This window comes from Babylonia areolata, chromosome 2 (genome assembly GCF_041734735.1).
Source record: "Babylonia areolata isolate BAREFJ2019XMU chromosome 2, ASM4173473v1, whole genome shotgun sequence".
NCBI classification, from domain to species: domain Eukaryota; kingdom Metazoa; phylum Mollusca; class Gastropoda; order Neogastropoda; family Buccinidae; genus Babylonia; species Babylonia areolata.
The window spans coordinates 31,566,696-31,585,513 of record NC_134877.1 but is presented as its reverse complement, the minus strand read 5'-3'; the positions used below and the strand labels follow the sequence as shown (position 1 = coordinate 31,585,513).

The following is an 18,818-nucleotide window of genomic DNA, read 5'->3' as shown; positions in this document are numbered from 1 at the left end:
TCTGTTGATGGAACATCTCAAAAGGGTCGAAGGTGAACAACATAATCAAATACTAAAAGTCAATCTTTTCATGGACTTTACACACACACACACACACACACACACACACTCATGCATACACACAAATACACAACTACATGCACACAAATACAACACACACACACAGAGTGATTGTAAAACCAAGCAAAGCTCTACAACTTCACATCACTACATACATACACTGTTAGCGTCAAATACACAGCAACAGAAAGCATTAATCTCTCTCCTGGTTCAGCATCAGATTCAAACACAGATTTCAATAGGGGAAAAAAAGGGGGGAAAAAAAAAAGAAGCTCACCTTGCATTTCCACTCTGTTTTCGCACGGCCTCCTGAGCAGTGGGGCTGAATAAAACCTGTGCCAGAGAAACACAAGATTGGACTCATATTGTACTTCACTCATAAACATGTTTTAAAAACATACGATTTGTTATTTGTATTTTTGTATTTGTGTTTGTATTTCTTATTATCACAACAGATTCCTCTGTGTGAAATTTGGGCTGCTCTCCCCAGGGAGAGCGCGTCGCTACACTACAGTGACACCCATTTCTTTTTATTTTTTCCTGTATGTAGTTTTATTTTTTTTTCTTATCAAAGTGATTTTTCTACAGAATTTTGCCAGGAACAACCCTTTTGTTGCCATGCGTTCTTTTACGTGCGCTAAGTGCATGCTGCACATGGGACCTCAGTTTAACATCTCATCCGAATGACTAACGTCCAGACCACCACTCAAGGTCTAGTGGAGGGGGAGAAAATATTGGCGGCTGAACCGTGATTCAAACCAACGTGCTCAGATTCTCTTGCTTCCTAGGTGGACGCATTACCTCTAGGCCATCACTCCACATCACATCACTTATAGTTTTAAAAACATAGGATTTATTACAGTTTGGCTTGGTGTAATGTGCGGAGTATGTTATATTCATACAAATAAACAATGCATAGCCTGTTGTCATAAGGAAATGAGTAACATACTGTAACAGTAAAGAGTTGCGTTCAGACAAATCAATATACACTACACCACATCTGCTAAGCAGAAGAGACTTTTTATAAAACCTTCAATTAAACTATAAAACCTCGTCAATGGACTCTCACAGATTCTGGTCTGATTCACGGACCAGTTTTAAGTTTAATGTTCAGACAATTATCTGATTCATTACACAGACTAAATATTGCCCTAATATCAAAAGCATTTGTTTCAGTGATATGACAGTTAGGCACATAATTTTTGACTGTCATTTTATGAAGCACTACCTGCATGATAGTACATCATCACAGGTCACTGGGAATGTTGATGTTTTTGACTTTTCACATTCGTTATCAGCTGTTTCTCTTGTTGAATTAACGACTTCTCTTTTAGGAAGTCCATTAAGAAATTTTCTTTAACTGGTATTTAAATATTCATTTCAAATATTCATCTTTGATGCCATCCTCATTCTACCCAGTTTCCCTCAACTCACTATTCTCTCTCCCCTTCCCCTCCTACCTTCAAACGATAAACGATAGCATTCAAATGTGAAAGTCAAGACTTTAACAAAATGTCTACAATGACCAGTATGTGTGATGGGACATTAAACAAAATTCCACTCCGAACAATGCACAGACACAGCACGCAGTTGTCACAAATGCACACTTGATCTGATCTTCATGTTAAAGAAAAGAAAAAATAATATAACATGTGTGTGCTCAAAATCTACTTGAAAAAAACTTTTTCAACTGACCACCTAATGAGTCACAGCGAGTTTGATACCAACATTTTGATATTGTAATTTTCACTGTCCTATCAGTAATAGTTTGTGCTCTGTGTGTGTGTGTGTGTGTGTGTGTGTGTGTGTGTGTGTGTGTGAATGATTTAATAATGTACTGTATCTTGTGTTCAATTTTTCCTTTTTGATATTCATATGCAGTGTTTTTTTCTATCTGTAAACACCTATGGATTATTTTCAAGATTAGGCATATATGCCCATAAAAATAATAATAACAATTATAACAAAAACAATAATTACAACGATACTACTACTACTAGTACCACTACTAATAATGATAATAAAAGCAATATTTTCTTCAATGTAAAATGAGACTGCAAATCAAATCTGAAAGTAATGGTGAATACAGGCCAATAATAAATAAATAAATAAATAAACAAACAAACAAACAAAAGAACACTGGAGTGTCAACTTACAGTTCCATGGCCATTGGCTTCAAAGTAAACACCGATGTCAAACTCCTGAGCTCTGTGGTGAAGATGTTTCACTCCAGTTGGTACACACGCCACTGGGACTTTCTGGAACATATTTAATTTTCAGTCTCTGATTTAGTAGGGCACTTGCTCCACAAAGCAACTGATGTTGCCAGACCAAAACACAATCAGATATAACACACACCCACAAAAAGAAATTACCAAGATGGTATGATTGTGTTTCCACAGAGGCCAGCACCAACCCTTTCAGCTAAAAACAAACATACACGTCCTCCAGCTAAAAACAAACACACACACACACACACCTTCCAGCTAAAAACAAACATACACACCTTCCAGCTAAAAACAAACACACACACCTTCTAGCTAAAAACAACACACACACCTTCCAACTAAAAACAAACACACACACACACACCTTCCAGCTAAAAACAAACATACACACCTTCCAGCTAAAAACAAACACACACACCTTCCAGCTAAAAACAAACACACACACTGTCCAGCTAAACACACACACACACACACCTTCCAGCTAAAAACACACACACACACACACACACCTTCCAGCTAAAAACAAACACACACACCTTCCAGCTAAAAACAAATACACACACCTTCTAGCTAAAAACACGCAAACACACCTTCCAGCTAAAAACAAATGTACACACCTTCAAGACACACCTTCCAGCTAAAAACACACACACACACACACCTTCCAGCTAAAAACAAACACACACACCTTCCAGCTAAAAACAAATACACACACAGCTTCCAACTAAAAACAAACACACACACCTTCCAGCTAAAAACAAACCCGCACACACCTTCTAGCTAAAAACAAACACACACACCTTCCAGCTAAAAACAAACATACACACCTTCCAGCTAAAAACAAACACGCACACACACACACACAAAAATATATATATATAAAAAAAAAGAAAGAAAAAAGAAGCAAAGAAGCGACACAAACAGTATCGTCTGCTGACAGTTTCCTTCTACAACTGTCTTCATCTCAGTCTTCTTTCTCTCCTTCTGAAGGAAATCAATACTCTCAACTTGATATGGATTAACATGGAACAGACCTGGGTGAACTGGTCTTCTCATACTACTTTCACCATTCTAAAACTTTATTCAAATTTTACATGAACTGAGCGAGACATGAGTAAAGAGGTCTTTCAACGTTGTTTTGATTGACCTTTTATGAGGAAATTTTCTTCCTAAAAGGGGTCTGATTCCTGTCCTGTGCAAACTACTACCCGCCTATGCGGAGAAAACGAAAGTAGCTATGGCCGATAACCTCCCGAAGTAGGTTACCTCCCCGGTGTATCCCTGACTAGCGCCCTCTTTTTACGGCAGCTTTTTGTTCTCCTCAACTGGTTTTATGAACAGATGGGTGATCAGCCCTGAAATGGCCCAATGCAGTCAGCTGGGCTATGAACAACACGATTTATCTATTTGTTTATTTCCCTTCTTACTATGCTGATTGTGCTAAACACATTTTTTTTTACATTTATCTATTTGTTTATTTCCCTTCTTACTATGCTGATTGTGCTAAACACATTTTTTACATATCTTTTTACACTTTTGTGCTCTGTCTTCTCAGCAAATACGCACACACACACACACACAAACCCGCGCACACACACACACATACACACAAAAGAAAAACAACAACAACAAACCCTTCAACCATCATCAACTGCTCTCACCATAATGTCTGTGATGAAGTGAGTGGAGCTGCCATTGGCATAGGCAGTCTGCACCAGGCCCAGGTTCAAACTCAGACCACTGCCCTTGACCAGTTCCTGAAGGTACCCCGCCACCTGCACACACCACCACCATGTGTTCAGTTCACAGTAACCCTGCCATCTACACACACCAGTTTACAGTAACCCTACCACCTACACACACCAGTTTACAGTAACCCTGCCATCTACACACACCAGTTTACAGTAACCCTGCCATCTACACACACCAGTCTACAGTAACCCTACCACCTACACACACCAGTTTACAGTAACCCTACCACCTACATGCACCAGTTTACAGTAACCCTACCACCTACACACACCACCACCATGTGTTCAATTTACAGTAACCCTACCACCTACACACACCACCACAATGCGTTCAATTTACAGTAACCCTACCACCTACACCATAGTCATACAAAGCCCAGTTATTATGTTTTTCTCATCGTAGTAGCATAAAGCCCACTTACTACATTTTTCTCACCAGAGTTTCATAAAGCCCAGTTATTACGTTTTTCTCACCGCAGAAGCAGAAAGGCCAGTTATTACGTTTTTCTCACAGTATTAGCATAAAGGCCAGTTATAAAGTTTTTCTCACCATAGTAGCATAAAGCCCAGTTATTACGGGTTTTTGTTTTTGTTTTTGCTTTTTGCTGTCCCATCATCTGCACCGTTTCAGTGGCATCACTCCCACTCTGCTCATTTAGATTCCCCCATACACGGCCACACCCGGGTTCGTCCATCACAGTTCCAATGTCGGCAGTCCGCAGGGCACCATCCATGTTAGGTCACCAGGAGGCCACACAACAGAGGAGACCCTGCACTGCTGCTGAATCACTTCTGTGGTGTTCAGTGGTGCCTGTTCTGATTTAACGTACTTAGGACACCACCTACTAAGCCCCCTACTAACGACAATAATGGCATAGTCGCGGAGCCAGACTGAGTGAGCGTCCCTCCCAGAGTGGAGACCACCACCACGTCCCTCAAACAACAGCCCCCCATGAATCTACTGACACTGAAGACATTGACAGGACTCACCCCAAGCACAGAAGTGGAGGGGTATTGAAACTGAGGTCACCATGAGAGCAGGGCATGAAAAGCCAGACTTTGAAACTGTTTTGTCTATTCTGATGATGATGGAGGAGGAGGAGGAGGATGACAATGTTGCTATGGAGGTCCACTTTGGTTTGGAAACTGCGTGACAAGGCTGTACTCTACGCTTCCTGTCATAATGATATCCCGGCGTTAACCTGACCCGAGAGATACAGACGCTTGCAGTGTTGGTCAAGTAATTAGAGCAACACACCCAAAGACGCATCCTTGAAGTGGATGACACTCGACTGTGTGGCCCCAGTCTCCCCATTTAAGCCCACAGCACACTCAACTCTGGGTAGGAGCTGGCCATGGGCCAAAAAACCCACCTCTGCTGGGATTCGAACCGGCATCCTCCCAGCCGTCAGTCCGCGACGCTAACCACTTCACCACGGCGGCTGGTCAACTATTACATTTTTCTCACCAGAGTTGCATAAATCCCAGTTACTATGTTTCTCTCACCATTATAGCATAAAGCCAAGTTATTACATTTTTCTCACCAGAGTAGCATAAAGCCCAGCTATTAAGTTTTTCTCTATGTTTTTCTCATCAGAATAGCATAAAGCCCAGCTATTACGCTTTTTCTCACCAGAGTAGCGTAAAGCCCAAAAGCTTAAAAGCCCAGTTATGAAGTGTGTTTTTCTTTTCTCACCAGAGTAGTATAAAGCTCAGGCACCATGTTTTCCTCACCAGGATAGCGATCTTGTCGCCATCCAGAAGATGAAAGCACTGCTGCTGATCCAGGTAGTAGTAAACAATGCGATCCGCGTCTCCGTCAAATGAGGCACACCGCATGCCTGGCTCAATCTTCAGCCCTGAAATACACATTTCAAAGTGATCTCTTCCAGCATTGATGTCCATTCTGAATAGGTTGTTTAGTTGTTGTCGTTGTTGTTGTCTTTAATTCTTGGTCTCTGTGTGTGTGTGTGTGAGTTTGTGTGTGTGTGTGTGCATGTGTTTTGTGTGTCTGAGTGTGTGTGTGTGTGTGTGTGTGTGTGTGTGTGTGTGTGTGTGTGTGTGTGTGTGTGTGTGTGTGTGTGTGTGTGTGTGTGCATGCGTGTGTGTGTGTGTAGATGTGTGCGTGTGTGTGTGTGTTTGCATGTGTGTGTTTGTGTGTATGTGTTTGTGTGTGTGTTGTGTGTGCGGGTGTTCATTGGTGTGGATGTGGGCAAAGATGTGCGTGTGGATGTGTGCGTGTGTGCATGTGTGTGTGTATGTGTTTTTGTGTGTGTGTGTTTGTGTGTATGTGTTTGTGTGTGTGTTGTGTGTGCGTGTGTTCATGGGTGTGGATGTGGGTAAAGATGTGCGTGTGGATGTGTGTGCAAAACTTATGCTTGTGCATGCATGTGTTTGTGCATGTGTACATATGTGTGCGCACAGATGTATTATGCGTGTGTCTACCTTATCATGTTATCGTATTGTTTTAAACTGTCTTTCGAACAGACAAGACAGAAATACGGCTGGACGGTGAAGAGACTGACGCAGACCTGCACCTCACAAAAGGCATGGGAAGGACTGAACAAAGAGACTGACGAACAAACAAACTGACAGGTAAACAGACAAAACAACAGTGAAGACATAGGGGGGAAGAAAAGCCACGATCTATCTCAACCCATCTTACGTACCATCAGGTGCACACTGCTGAACTTTCACGTAATCCGCCCCACACTGCAGACAGAAAAAACAACATGTGTGCATTGGACAATGGAACAACATTTGGATACGACAATGCCGCGATTTAGTTCAGATCAGATGTGCTAAAATTTTAGCTAAAACTGGTATTTATTCACTTATTCGTTAATGTAATGATGCATCCATTTATTTTTTTATGTTTTTTTTTTTTTCTCCTCAAGGCCTGACTAAGCATGTTGGGTTACACTGCTGGTCAGGCATCTGCTTAGAAGGTATGGCGTAGTGTATATGGATTTGTCCAAACGCAGTGACACCTCCTCGAGTAACTGAACTGAACTGATTTAATCTGCAAGAGAATCACTGCTGCTCATAGCCAAGCTAACCTAACAGGGCCATATCATGGCAATCTAATTGTTTTCCTGCACTGCACTTTTCAGCCTGCTAGGAATGAGACTGAATTCTTTTTTTGTCAAACTCAAAGCTGTAGTCTTTCTAGTCACGCTACAACTCACACGGCTGAGAGAAAAGCCGTAATTCTAATTAGTAGATTGTTTTTACCCCACCACATAGACAGCCATTCTCCATTTTCAGAGTTAGTTGCAACAACTCCTCTGTTGTTCACTTATATACGTACGAATGGGCTTTTATTTAAAGTGGATGACCGTTTTTACTCCCCCCCCCCAACCATTTTAGGCATCTATACTCTGTTTTCAGGGGTTAGTACTCACCCTGTAGTTCAGCTTTCCCTGTGAGCCATCGTTAGTGATGTGCACCTGAAGGCTGTCTCCAAGTCGACTCTGCAGCAAGCTGACCTTGGGAGCCCCCACCCCATTGGCTGCATCCAGGTATAGCTGTCTGCAGTACTTGCCCTGACCATCGCCCTGCACACCAAGGCGTGGCTTATCAGAGAGAGTGTTGGTTGGTTGGTAGGTAGGTTTTGTGTGTGTGTGTGTGTGTTGGGGGGCAGGGGGGAATGGGAGGGGGGTCGTGTGTGTGTGTGTGTGTGTGGGTGTGGAGGCAGGGGGTGGGGCCGTGTGGGTGTGTGTGGTGTGTGGGGGAGTGTGGGGGGAAGGGTGTGTGTGTGTGTGTGTGTGTGTGTGTGGGGGGGGGTGGTTGTGGGTGGGTGTGGACAGGTGGGGGGGTGTATGGGTGTGGGTGTGTGAGAGTGTATGTGTGGGTGTGTGAGGGTGTGTGTGTGTGTGTGTGTGTGTGTGTTTGTGGGTGGGAGGGTGAGGATGTGTATGTGGGGGGGGGGGGAAGGGGGCAGGTGGGGGTGTGTATGGGTGTGGATGTGGGTGTGTGTGTGGGTGTGTGAGGGTGTGTGTGTGTGTGTGTGTGTGGTGTGCCATTTTTTGTGCTGTGAATGATATTGGGTGGTGAATCTTTTCATCTCATTTTATCATCATATTTTCAAATGTTATACATCTCTTTTCTACTGTAAAGCGTGGTGAGCCTTCTTTTGAAGGTGGGGAACCATGCTATATAAGCCTCCACATTACTTTTGTTATCATATGAGCAAGTGAGAGTTTGAGAGAGAGAGAATGAGAGAGAGAATCATGTGTGTGTCTGTGTGTGTGCATGTGTGTGTATCATGTATGTGTGTGTGTTTGTATGTGTATGTGTGTGTGAGTATATGAGTGTGTATGAATGTGTGTGTGTGCATACATACACATATGTGATGTGAAGAAGAATATATACTTTATTTTTACAACTGTATACCTTCATCTGATATACATATATGAGTTGCAATCAATCTGAAACGCAGACAAAATATATTCATGCTCATTTGATGAAGAAAAGAAGACAGGCACATATGGACCATCAGATGAAGACAGTGACTGTTTACCAGAAATCAATCACATATGAGAAGAAAAAATCAGCTCTGTAACACACCGAAGTATGCACTTACACATACTCAAAAAGCATTGTACACACACACGCATGCGCGCGCACGCACACACACACAAGCATTAGAAACCTTGATGCTGATTTTTCCATGTTGTCAGCAATATCACACTGTTCATACACTTTCCACGCATTCTCAGCTTTCACCATAAAACAAAATGACCCAGCACTGACAATGACACTGACCTGGGTTTGCAGTTTGAGGAAGGCTGTGGTCAGTTTATCGTAGTAGCCGTCCTCTGATGCAACACCATACGCTTCCTGCGTGTTAGTGCAGCACACCATGTAGTGAAGCTGGGGTGTGGTCAGCAGTCCTGTGAACCAGTGACACAATCAAACAACTATCATCAACACATGATAAAACACTCAAATCAGCCTGAGAACCTATCTTAACGTCATGAGGTGGTACTTTTTTCCCCAAACTTTGACCCATGTGCGACGGGCGCAATAGCCGCGTGGTTAAAGCGTTGGACTGTCAATCTGAGGGTCCCGGGTTCAAATCACAGTGATGGCGCCTGGTGGGTAAAGGGTGGAGATTTTTACGATCTCCCAGGTCAACATATGTGCAGACCTGCTAGTGCCTGAGCCCCCTTCATGTGTATATGCAAGCAGAAGATCGAATACGCACGTTAAAGATCCTGTAATTCATGTCAGCGTTCGGTGGGTTATGGAAACAAGAACATACCCAGCATGCACACCCCCGAAAACGGAGTATGGCTGCCTACATGGCGGGGTAAAAACGGTCATACACGTAAAAGCCCACTCGTGTACATCCAAGTGAACGTGGGAGTTGCAGCCCACGAACACAGAAGAAGAAGACCCATGTGCCTTATCATACCATGTGCCAAGATGCAGTTTCAAGGAAGCTACAAAGAGTTCTGACCAATCCATTCATGCTACACCACATCTACCTGAAAAAACAAAACAGCTGATGCCTGATCTTCACCCAACACACTGGTCAGGCCTTGAGTGTGCCTATTGAACGGTCAAGATCTGAGGTCAACCTCTGTACCTGGAAGTTCGACATCCATGGTGGTGAAAACGAATGATACCTTCACATGAATCAGAATGAAAACAGCTCACTAACAACTCACAAGAGGGAGCAGGAACAGGATAGATTCAAGATGGCAGAGATGGACAGAACAGATGAAACAGCAGATGCTGCAACATGCAAAGAGAGTTCCGATGATGTCCGGGCCTCAAAATCAACTTTGACTGAAGAAGCAAACATGGCTGTGACGGCAACAGCGATCGACCTACCAATACTATAAACCATTATGCATCTTGTAATATGCTGTGCTGTGCTGGAAATTCTTTAAATTCTGGAGGATGCGTCATAAACATCTGAACAGCTTTACAGCCAGTAAAATATGCATGGTAGGTAATGTGGAATATAAAAATACACATACCATGAATTCAGGGATATAGTCTGAAGGTGAAAGTACTATACACTCTGAAAAATACACTGTAATAACTTCCAAATACATCAGGACTTCAATCACTGTTTGATTTGCTGCATGAAATCTTGCATAATTTTTTTTGAGGATTCTGTTGGTTTAAAAACAATTTTCTGTTTGGATCATTTAACTTTGTGCAGAGTGTCATACCAAAGTTAGGACTAAGCAATTAATCATGTTAGGTAGCTTAAAAATAGGCAGAGAGAAGGGGAGTCAAAAAGAGAGAGAGAAAGCCACATAAACAGGCAGAGAGAGAGAGAGAGAGAGAGAGAGAATGACAATGACGAATATCTTATCGACAATGACTCACAATCTTTATGTCAATGGGGAATAAGCCAGAACATTCTCAAAAACATCAGTGGGGAAAAAAATCACTCAACTGTAAAGGAAAAAATGTAACTTTTCTCGCTGAATAAAGAGAGAGACAGGCAGAGACAGAGTCAGAGACAAACACAGATAGACAGACAAGCAGGGACAGAAACAGGCATACAGACAGAGAGACAGAGACAGACACAGAAACAAAGAGGGAGACATAACGACAGAAGTAACCAAGTAACTGAGTGGGGATGTAATCCTCTAATCATGCACAGTCATGTACAACATGAGAACGCACAAACATCACAATGCTTGTTCCCAAGCAACTAGAAACACACAAGTCGCTCAGACGCACCATAGTCTTTACACTGGCCCCCCAGTGCCTCAACCCCATCCTGAACAGCTTGTGCCAAGGACACACTGCTGGGTCTGAAAATTGCAGTGAATACCATGTCAGTATGCAACGTCATCTGATCCACTTTTCTCAGCAATCACTTAAAGCATTTTGCTGATTTTTTGGTTCATGTGTATGAACAAAGTGAATCAGAATGTTATGTTAAAACAGTGATATCCTCAGTGTGTGTGGGGGTGTACATGTGTGTGCATGTGTTTATAAGTGTGTGCGTGTGCGTGTGCGTGTGTGTGCATGCATAAAATATTAAAGCAGGTAAGTTTCTGATGAACAACCAAGATTATGACACCAAACTTGGTATGATTAGAGACCGAATTTTCCATATATAAAGTATAAACATACCAACAAACACAAGAGCTGGCCATAATACCACATAACTCTGTGGGATTTGTGTGTGTGTGTGTGTGTGTGTGTGTGTGTGTGTGAATGTCTGAGTCAGTGTTAAATTACTGTGTTATCATCTGCACGATCTGTAACACAGCTCAATAATGTTATCACTCTGATTCCAAAGAAACGCACCTGGTGTCCTTGGCCATGTAGATTTTCCCAGTTAACGATGTGTCGATCTTTTCTGTCTCAATGATGCTTGCCAAAATGGATGAGATTCCTTTGTCACTGAAATGAGTAACCAAGGCATACACACAAACGTTTGCAATCTTCCGTGACCGTTTCATTCTATCATGTAACACAGGGCAACTCACCTTTCAAAAACAGATCTTTTGTGTTTAAAGGAAGTCAATGTTTACAGCAATGAACACATTACTTTTTTAACAGCTAACAAGAGTGTGGCAGATAGTTACCAATGGATGACAACAAAAGTTGAGGAAAGTATCTCAAGATGGATAGTCGTCTTGATTCACCATCAGTAATGGCCAATAGTTTTACTCCCTATATGTTCAGAGGATTCACATACACCACACAGGTGTTTTGTGGATTGAAGTAGCAAAAACGTACTCAACATGCACTCATCCCTGAAAACTGTAAACATTATGGTTGCTTAAATGGCAGAACAGATACAGTACTGCACATAAACACCCAATTTTAGTCATCTATACTGTCTCCCCCCGATGAAAATACAAGTGCCCCACCTCTCCTACCTTTTTACTTATTTATCTTTAAATAAAAAGATTAAAAATTGAAAAAAAAAAAAAAAAAAAAAATCAACAATGACTAGTAAGTGTGACAGGACATTAAACAGAATTCTTACTCCTCCATGATTCAGAAACCATCAATGTGCATGTTGCAGCTCACAAATGCAGAAGTTCCTCTGTTCCTGAGAATGGTAACAGTAGAAAGTCATATTTCTTTGTCATCTCATGATGAGTATCAGTATCAGGAGCTCAAGGAGGCTTCTCTGGGTTCGGACAAATCCATATACGCTGCACCACATCTGCCAAGCAGATGCCTGACCAGCAGCGTAGCTGAACACGCTTGGTCAGGCCTTGAGAAAAAAACACCAAAAAACGGAGAGGTAAATGAATATTGAAAAAATAATATAGAAAAAAAATAAAAATAAAATTGTGTGATGACTGAAGCATCATTGTAACGAAACTCACTGCTAGCAGAATATTTTGATCTCTCCCGCCCTCACCTTCTCTCCCCTCTCAACTAAACCTTTCAAGCCACTCATCTGAAGACACTGTCAACACTTTCATGACAGAGGAAGACATTCCACATAGAACATACGTGACATTAGCCAGCTGAGTGGCGTATTTCTCCCATGCAGGCTGCATCATTTCACCAAACGGTTCAACCAGTTTCACACCATTATCCTCCTCAGGGTTGTGGGATGCCGTTATCATCACACCTATTGTGGCTGAAAAAATAAAATAAAATAAAATAAAGTAAAAACCAGAAATATTTCAAATGTGCAAGCAAATGGACAAACTCAAACACACACACACACACACACACACACACACATGTGCTCTCCCAACCCTTTAATGCTTCTCTTCCTTTTTCTTCTGATTTCTTTTGTTTGGTCTCTCAGACGCATAATGTGCTATATGATAGTCACAAAATGTTTCTCGCACTCATATTCATGAGCAACTGGCTTGATTTTATACACACTACTACTCTATCATTTCAAGGAAGCGTTTAAAACGAAAGAAAGAAACAAAACACACAGGCAACACATGCACCACACACACACACCAACACACAGAGACCCTGACACTACCTTTTCTTGCTTGGGAGGCCAGCACTGCCAGTAGTCCCATTCTGTACATAACATGGTCCAGATCTTCAGCTCTGAATAACAGAAACATGACAATGACATTATAAAACACTCACACAAATATTCTTAAAACATTATAGTGAAGAGGAACAAGCAAAGAAGTCCCCTTCCATAACTTCAAAATAATTTTGCGAAGATAAAAAGGGAGATGTAAATCAAGAACAAAACCTCTTTGAACTAAATCAGAAATTGCAATTAGAGGTTATTTGGTTTCTTTCTGAAGAAGACAGCTAACTGTTTGCCTGATATGACGGCACTTTAACCCCCTGTGGACTCAGACATTCAAGTATTAAAAGTGAACTTTCCCCTGGCAAGTGATCTAGAGAAACTAATCATCCTTTCATGGTATCCTCAATCATAGAAAGGAAGAGTCACCATTCAACTACTTCCCAAAGAAGCCCATCAATGATGAAGTAAAGAATAAGCAGAAAACAAGGCAACAAAACAGACTGTGAAGAAAGGAAATAATGGTAACAAATAGCCCATTTTGAAAATATCTTATCTTTGCACTTTATGCTTGGGGTTTTGAAAAGGATGATGCAAGGGAGGTCATGAAAACATGCTATGGTTAGAACCCAAGCATTGTCAGGCACACAAGCACTGACACAGGGAAAGTGCTGTATATAGCAGCCTTTACTTGGATCTCCAAAGTGATCCATAACCGCTTGATCAAATTAAATTCATGCAACATAATAGTTAAGGAAACCACGCGCAGGTAACAAACAGCTAATCATATTATGTTCCTGTCACTGTCACTCAAGTAGTGTGTTACATTACAATACTTTTTGTCACAACAGATTTCACTGTGTGCAATTTGGGTTGCTCCCCCCAGTGAGAGCATGTTGCCACAGTGCAGCACCAAATTATAAAAAAAAAGAAAAAAAAAGAAAAAAAAAGTGTATTTATTTCACAATCAAAGAGGACTTTTCTACATAATTTTGCCAAGAACAACCCTTTTGTTGTTGCGGGTTATTTTATGTGCACTAAATGCACGCTGCACACAGGACCTCTGTTCATTGTCTCATTTGAATGACTAGCACCCAGACCACCACCCAAGGTCTAGTGGAGGGGGAGAGGGAGAGAAATATCCTGGTCCTTATATGGTACTGGAACCTGTGCACACTAGCTCCCCCTGTCTGGTACGATGCACCAGGCCACCACTACACCACCATATGCGCATGCAAGCATACACACATACAGGCACACTCGCACACTACCACACACACACACACACACACAGAGGCAAGGAGAAGGGGAAGATTTAGGGCATTCTTCGTGTCCAAGTTGACATGGCATGGGCAGGGCACGAACTGTCCACTGTGAGGATCTTGGGTGAGCAAACATTTCCTCCAATACACTTCAACAGGCACCAGAAATTGTCGTTTGGATTGGACTGAACTGAAGAAAGAAATTATATGCTACTCTATCATTATTACATGTGTCCGCCAAATTTTCATTTCAATATTTGTTTACCTTTTGCAAGAATCTGGTGTAACATCTTAAGCAGTTAATAATAATGATGATAATGATAATATTGGTATTATTACTATCATTATTATTAGTAGTAGTAGTACTGTTGTTGTTGATGTTAGTGTTATAATCATTTTAAGTAATAAATAGAGTAGTAAGGCAACATGTGATTTAGCAACCACATGACAAACCAGGTTTCTAGCACACACACACACACACACAGAGAGAGAGAGAGAGAGAGAGAGAGAGAGAGAGAGAGAGACCAACACCTGCCATCATTTCAAACAAATCTGAGTACTTTATCTCTGCATGATAGCTGAAAATGGAATTATTTGACAACAGCTAATGTGGGACACATAAAACACAGCGAATCTCTTCACATGTAATTGCACAACAGATGGTACATTTGGATCCATGTCCAGCATCAAAGCACAACGGAAGAACCCTATGATTTTTGTGTGTGTGTGAAGGGGTTGGGGGGTGGGGGAAGGGCTGAGTTATGACCATGCGCCCACACAAAGCCCTTTTGATGATCAAAAAGTTTTCTATCATAACATTATTGAAAACAAGGATACAGCAATGGCAGACATATTGTTACAAAAATAGCTAAAAGATGTGAAGCTTGAGAACTATTCTGAATGGACTGAATAGTAGGGGAGCTACTACCAGCATGGACTTTTAACCACTGCAGACACAATATATATGTGTGCAAAAATGTGCAGTCTGCTCCTTGGCATGCATGCAAAAGGACCTTGAAGAGTGTGTGATTAAGTGATTCTATGCAGCGTAAGAATGAATATATAATTTACAGAACTTTACAGTGTCTGAGTGTGTGTATGTATTGTATTGTAACAACAGATTTCGGACTGCTCTTTCCAGGGAGAGTGCATTGCTACACTGAGAGCACCACCCTTTTTTTTTTTGTATTTTTTCCTGCCAGCAGTTTTTTTTGGCGTTTTTTTTTCCTGTCAAAGTGGATTTTTCTACAGTGTGCTAGGTGCATGCTGCAAACAGGACCTCAATTTATTGTCTCATCCAAATGACAAGTGTCCAGACCACCACTCAAGGTCTAGTGGAGGGGGAGAAAATACTGGTGACTCTGCCGGGATTCGAACCTCATTCCCCCATTCCTGTTTTGAATGTTCCCAATGCTTTTCATTTAACTGTTTCTTATTCATCATCCTTATCCTCTCACTAACGAACTCCTTACCCCCTCAAAATTCCATCCCTCCCTCAATTTTGAACTCTCAGAACATTTCCTCTACAAACTAATTCTCTTTTAAAATATCTATGAACCAACTTTTAAAATGTTCATTACATTTTCTGTGGTATACAAATATTTACCATAAAAAAAAAAAAAAATCCATGACTGTCTAATACATTTCATTTTTCATTGTTAATTTTGTAATAAATACTAATATCTTCAAGAGATTTTTCTTACTTTTTCCATTTGATACAAAAATCCCAGTAAATTGTTACAGTATGCATATGTTATTATCTGTTTGTGTGTGAATGTGTGAATATACATACTGACATTCATAAAAGGCATTACTGAATCAGTAAATGTATATGAATCTTCTACTTTATTTGTGAACTGCAACTCTCACATGTGGGCTTTTACGTGTATGACTGTTTCTTCCCTGTCATGAAGGCAGCCATACTCCACTTTCGGGGGGGTGTGCATGCTGGGTATATTCTTGTTTCCATAACCTACCGAATGTTGACATGGAATGATGGATCACAGGTGGTTTTTTGTGTGTTTATTTGATCTTCTGCGTGCGTATACACACAAAGTGGGTTCAGGCACTAGCAGATCTGCACATATGACTTGGGAGATCTGAAAAATCTCCATCCTTTACACACCAGGCGCTGTTATCGAGATTTGAACCCGGGCCCCTCAGATTGAAAGTCCAGCGCTTTAATACTAATAACTAATATTGCAAAAAAAAACACCAACTTGTACATTTTGCACTGATTCATAAGAATTTCTACAAGCACACACACAGTGACACATACACACACACAGAGTGACACACAGAGTGACACACACACACACACACACACGAATGCATGTACACGAATGCATGTACACAAAGAGCGCATAAATACTCAGATGTAACATTTTGATGTCAGACAGATAGACAGACAGACAGGCAGACAGACAGACAGACATACACACACACACACACACACACACACACACACACACACACACACACACACACACACACACACACACACACACGCACACACACACACACACACACAGTGGCACGGGTTAAAAGTCTAAGAGAGAGAGATGGAATATATCGCTGATTTGTCATTTGTGTGTCCAATTTTCAGTCGTTTGCCTTGTGTTAAAAATATTTGACTTTACCGTGATGAAATATTTTAGAATTTAAGTTGTTTGGGTTAGAAGATGAATTGGAAGTAGTTTCCCAACTTCTCTCCACATTGAAGTCACTAACAAAAGCAGGTGCCTATGTTGCTGTGGTGAGACACCCATTTTGATACGGATGTCGGCAACGTGGCAAGATTACAACTAAAACCGACACTACAGCATGAAATATTGTACATGATGTGATAGAAATATATATATGTAGTATACTTACTTTGTTCTAAACCCCGCCGTTCCATATGCGATGATTTTGTCCTGTTTCCGAGGATGTTTCTCCATCCCAACAGCGTCTGCTCTCTGCGTGGAAGTCATTTTGATCAAAGCGATGTGTAAGGGAGATTACTCTTTGATCAGACACACCTGCATGAACCGATGTTCGGGAGATTAGTGTGGTTTCAGTTTGTTTGTTGCATTCGTTGATCGTAACTGTTTTGAAATTATTTTTCAACAAAAAATTTGTCACTTATAAATGAACACAACAATTGTTTCTCAGAAGCAACGCATTTTAAAAGTGTTTCGAAGAATGGAAATCTTCATGTGAAAGTATCGTGGTCAAAGGGAAAAAACTCTAGCTAAATACCATTTGTTAACAAGCTAGATACAGTTCATTCCCTCTAATCTCTCTGTCTCTGTCTTTGAGATATATATAGCGACAAGATTCAGATTAGGTATTTCAGAGTTAGCGGTTCATCATTATAGATATAGAACATGTAATGACAGTGATCTGATTTGCCCTTTATGCAAAAGATTCGACAGAAAATGAAATGCGCTTTGTTTTTTGTTGTCCAAACCAAATAGGTTTAAACTGAACCTGTTAATGTCTTCAACCTCATGTGAAATTGTTAGAAATGTTGCTTTGTATTTATATTGTTGTGTGCTCCACAGACAGTCTATCAATCTATTAAGTTTGTTTACAACTATCAGATTATTCACATCATGCACTGTTTGGACGTACTAGGAGATACCACAAGTGGTTATTTGGTTTTAAATGTTTCACTGACATTTGAATTAGATATCTTCAGTGGGTTTTTATTGTTGATGTTTTTTATCATGATTATAGCTGATTTTTTTTTGAACGGATCTTGGTCAAATGGAAGAAACTGCTGTTATTCGCCATCCAAGTTTGAGTGCGGAGACGTTTATATGTCCCATCAAACTTCTATTTTCTCTCTCTTATTTATTATATATGTGCTAGAGTAAGCTTGCGAAAACGGCGTCTGCTATCAGCTTGTGTGTGAAGCAGTATCTGAAGCCTAAAAGCGCTATCCGAAGCTAAGTGCTTGGCTACATATAATAATGATAATGATAACTAATAAGAAAAACGACACTGGCATTTGTTGATACCCTCAATTTATCTAATGAAACAAAAGCCCTGGGCGTAATGAAAAATACAATGATGTATGCACACTAAAAACACGAATACACCAGCACTCACAAATCCTCCCGCCACTCTAATTGCAACTCACGATCCAACTCCCACTCTACACAAAAAGATGTAGACACACACGCGCACGCCCAAATGAACATGTATACGTCAGTTTAAAATATCAAAGAAATTGTAGAAGTACTTGGCTAAAACATAAAAGTGAACACAATTAAGGAGTTATATTTACTCATCTGAATGGCTGGAAATAAATCATAATTATTCATTTATTTATTGTTTGTCAAATATCATACCATTTACTTGGTTGATTGGTTGGTTGGTGATTTCTGAAACAGCAGTATATGCATGATCTGCTGCACAACAATGAACAAAATTAATAACAAAAGAATTAATAGATTTGTCTCCATATAAATGATGATGATGATGATACTACTACTACTACTACTAATAATATTGATGATGATGATAACAGTAATACATACACCCAACTCGTGTCAGTAGAATATATATGTGTGTGTGTGTGTGT

The 18,818-nt window shown here is 40.8% G+C and overlaps 1 protein-coding gene across 1 annotated transcript in view; it reads right to left on the bottom strand.

Annotated features, from left to right (window-relative positions):
* The window catches only part of LOC143300342 (phosphoacetylglucosamine mutase-like), a 25,995-nt gene extending 8,750 nt beyond the window's left edge, over positions 1-17,245 (bottom strand). Inside the window, exons 1-12 of the mRNA XM_076613945.1 lie at positions 17,123-17,245; positions 12,984-13,054; positions 12,491-12,620; positions 11,324-11,419; positions 10,748-10,821; positions 8,807-8,934; positions 7,444-7,596; positions 6,709-6,751; positions 5,774-5,898; positions 3,950-4,063; positions 2,217-2,318; positions 338-393 (exon numbers count right to left, since the gene is read on the bottom strand). Coding sequence (XP_076470060.1) covers positions 338-393; positions 2,217-2,318; positions 3,950-4,063; positions 5,774-5,898; positions 6,709-6,751; positions 7,444-7,596; positions 8,807-8,934; positions 10,748-10,821; positions 11,324-11,419; positions 12,491-12,620; positions 12,984-13,054; positions 17,123-17,220 — 1,190 coding nt within the window. The 5' untranslated portion in view covers positions 17,221-17,245. The remainder of the gene's footprint in view (positions 1-337; positions 394-2,216; positions 2,319-3,949; positions 4,064-5,773; positions 5,899-6,708; positions 6,752-7,443; positions 7,597-8,806; positions 8,935-10,747; positions 10,822-11,323; positions 11,420-12,490; positions 12,621-12,983; positions 13,055-17,122) is intronic.
* Between the last annotated feature and the right edge of the window lie 1,573 nt (positions 17,246-18,818).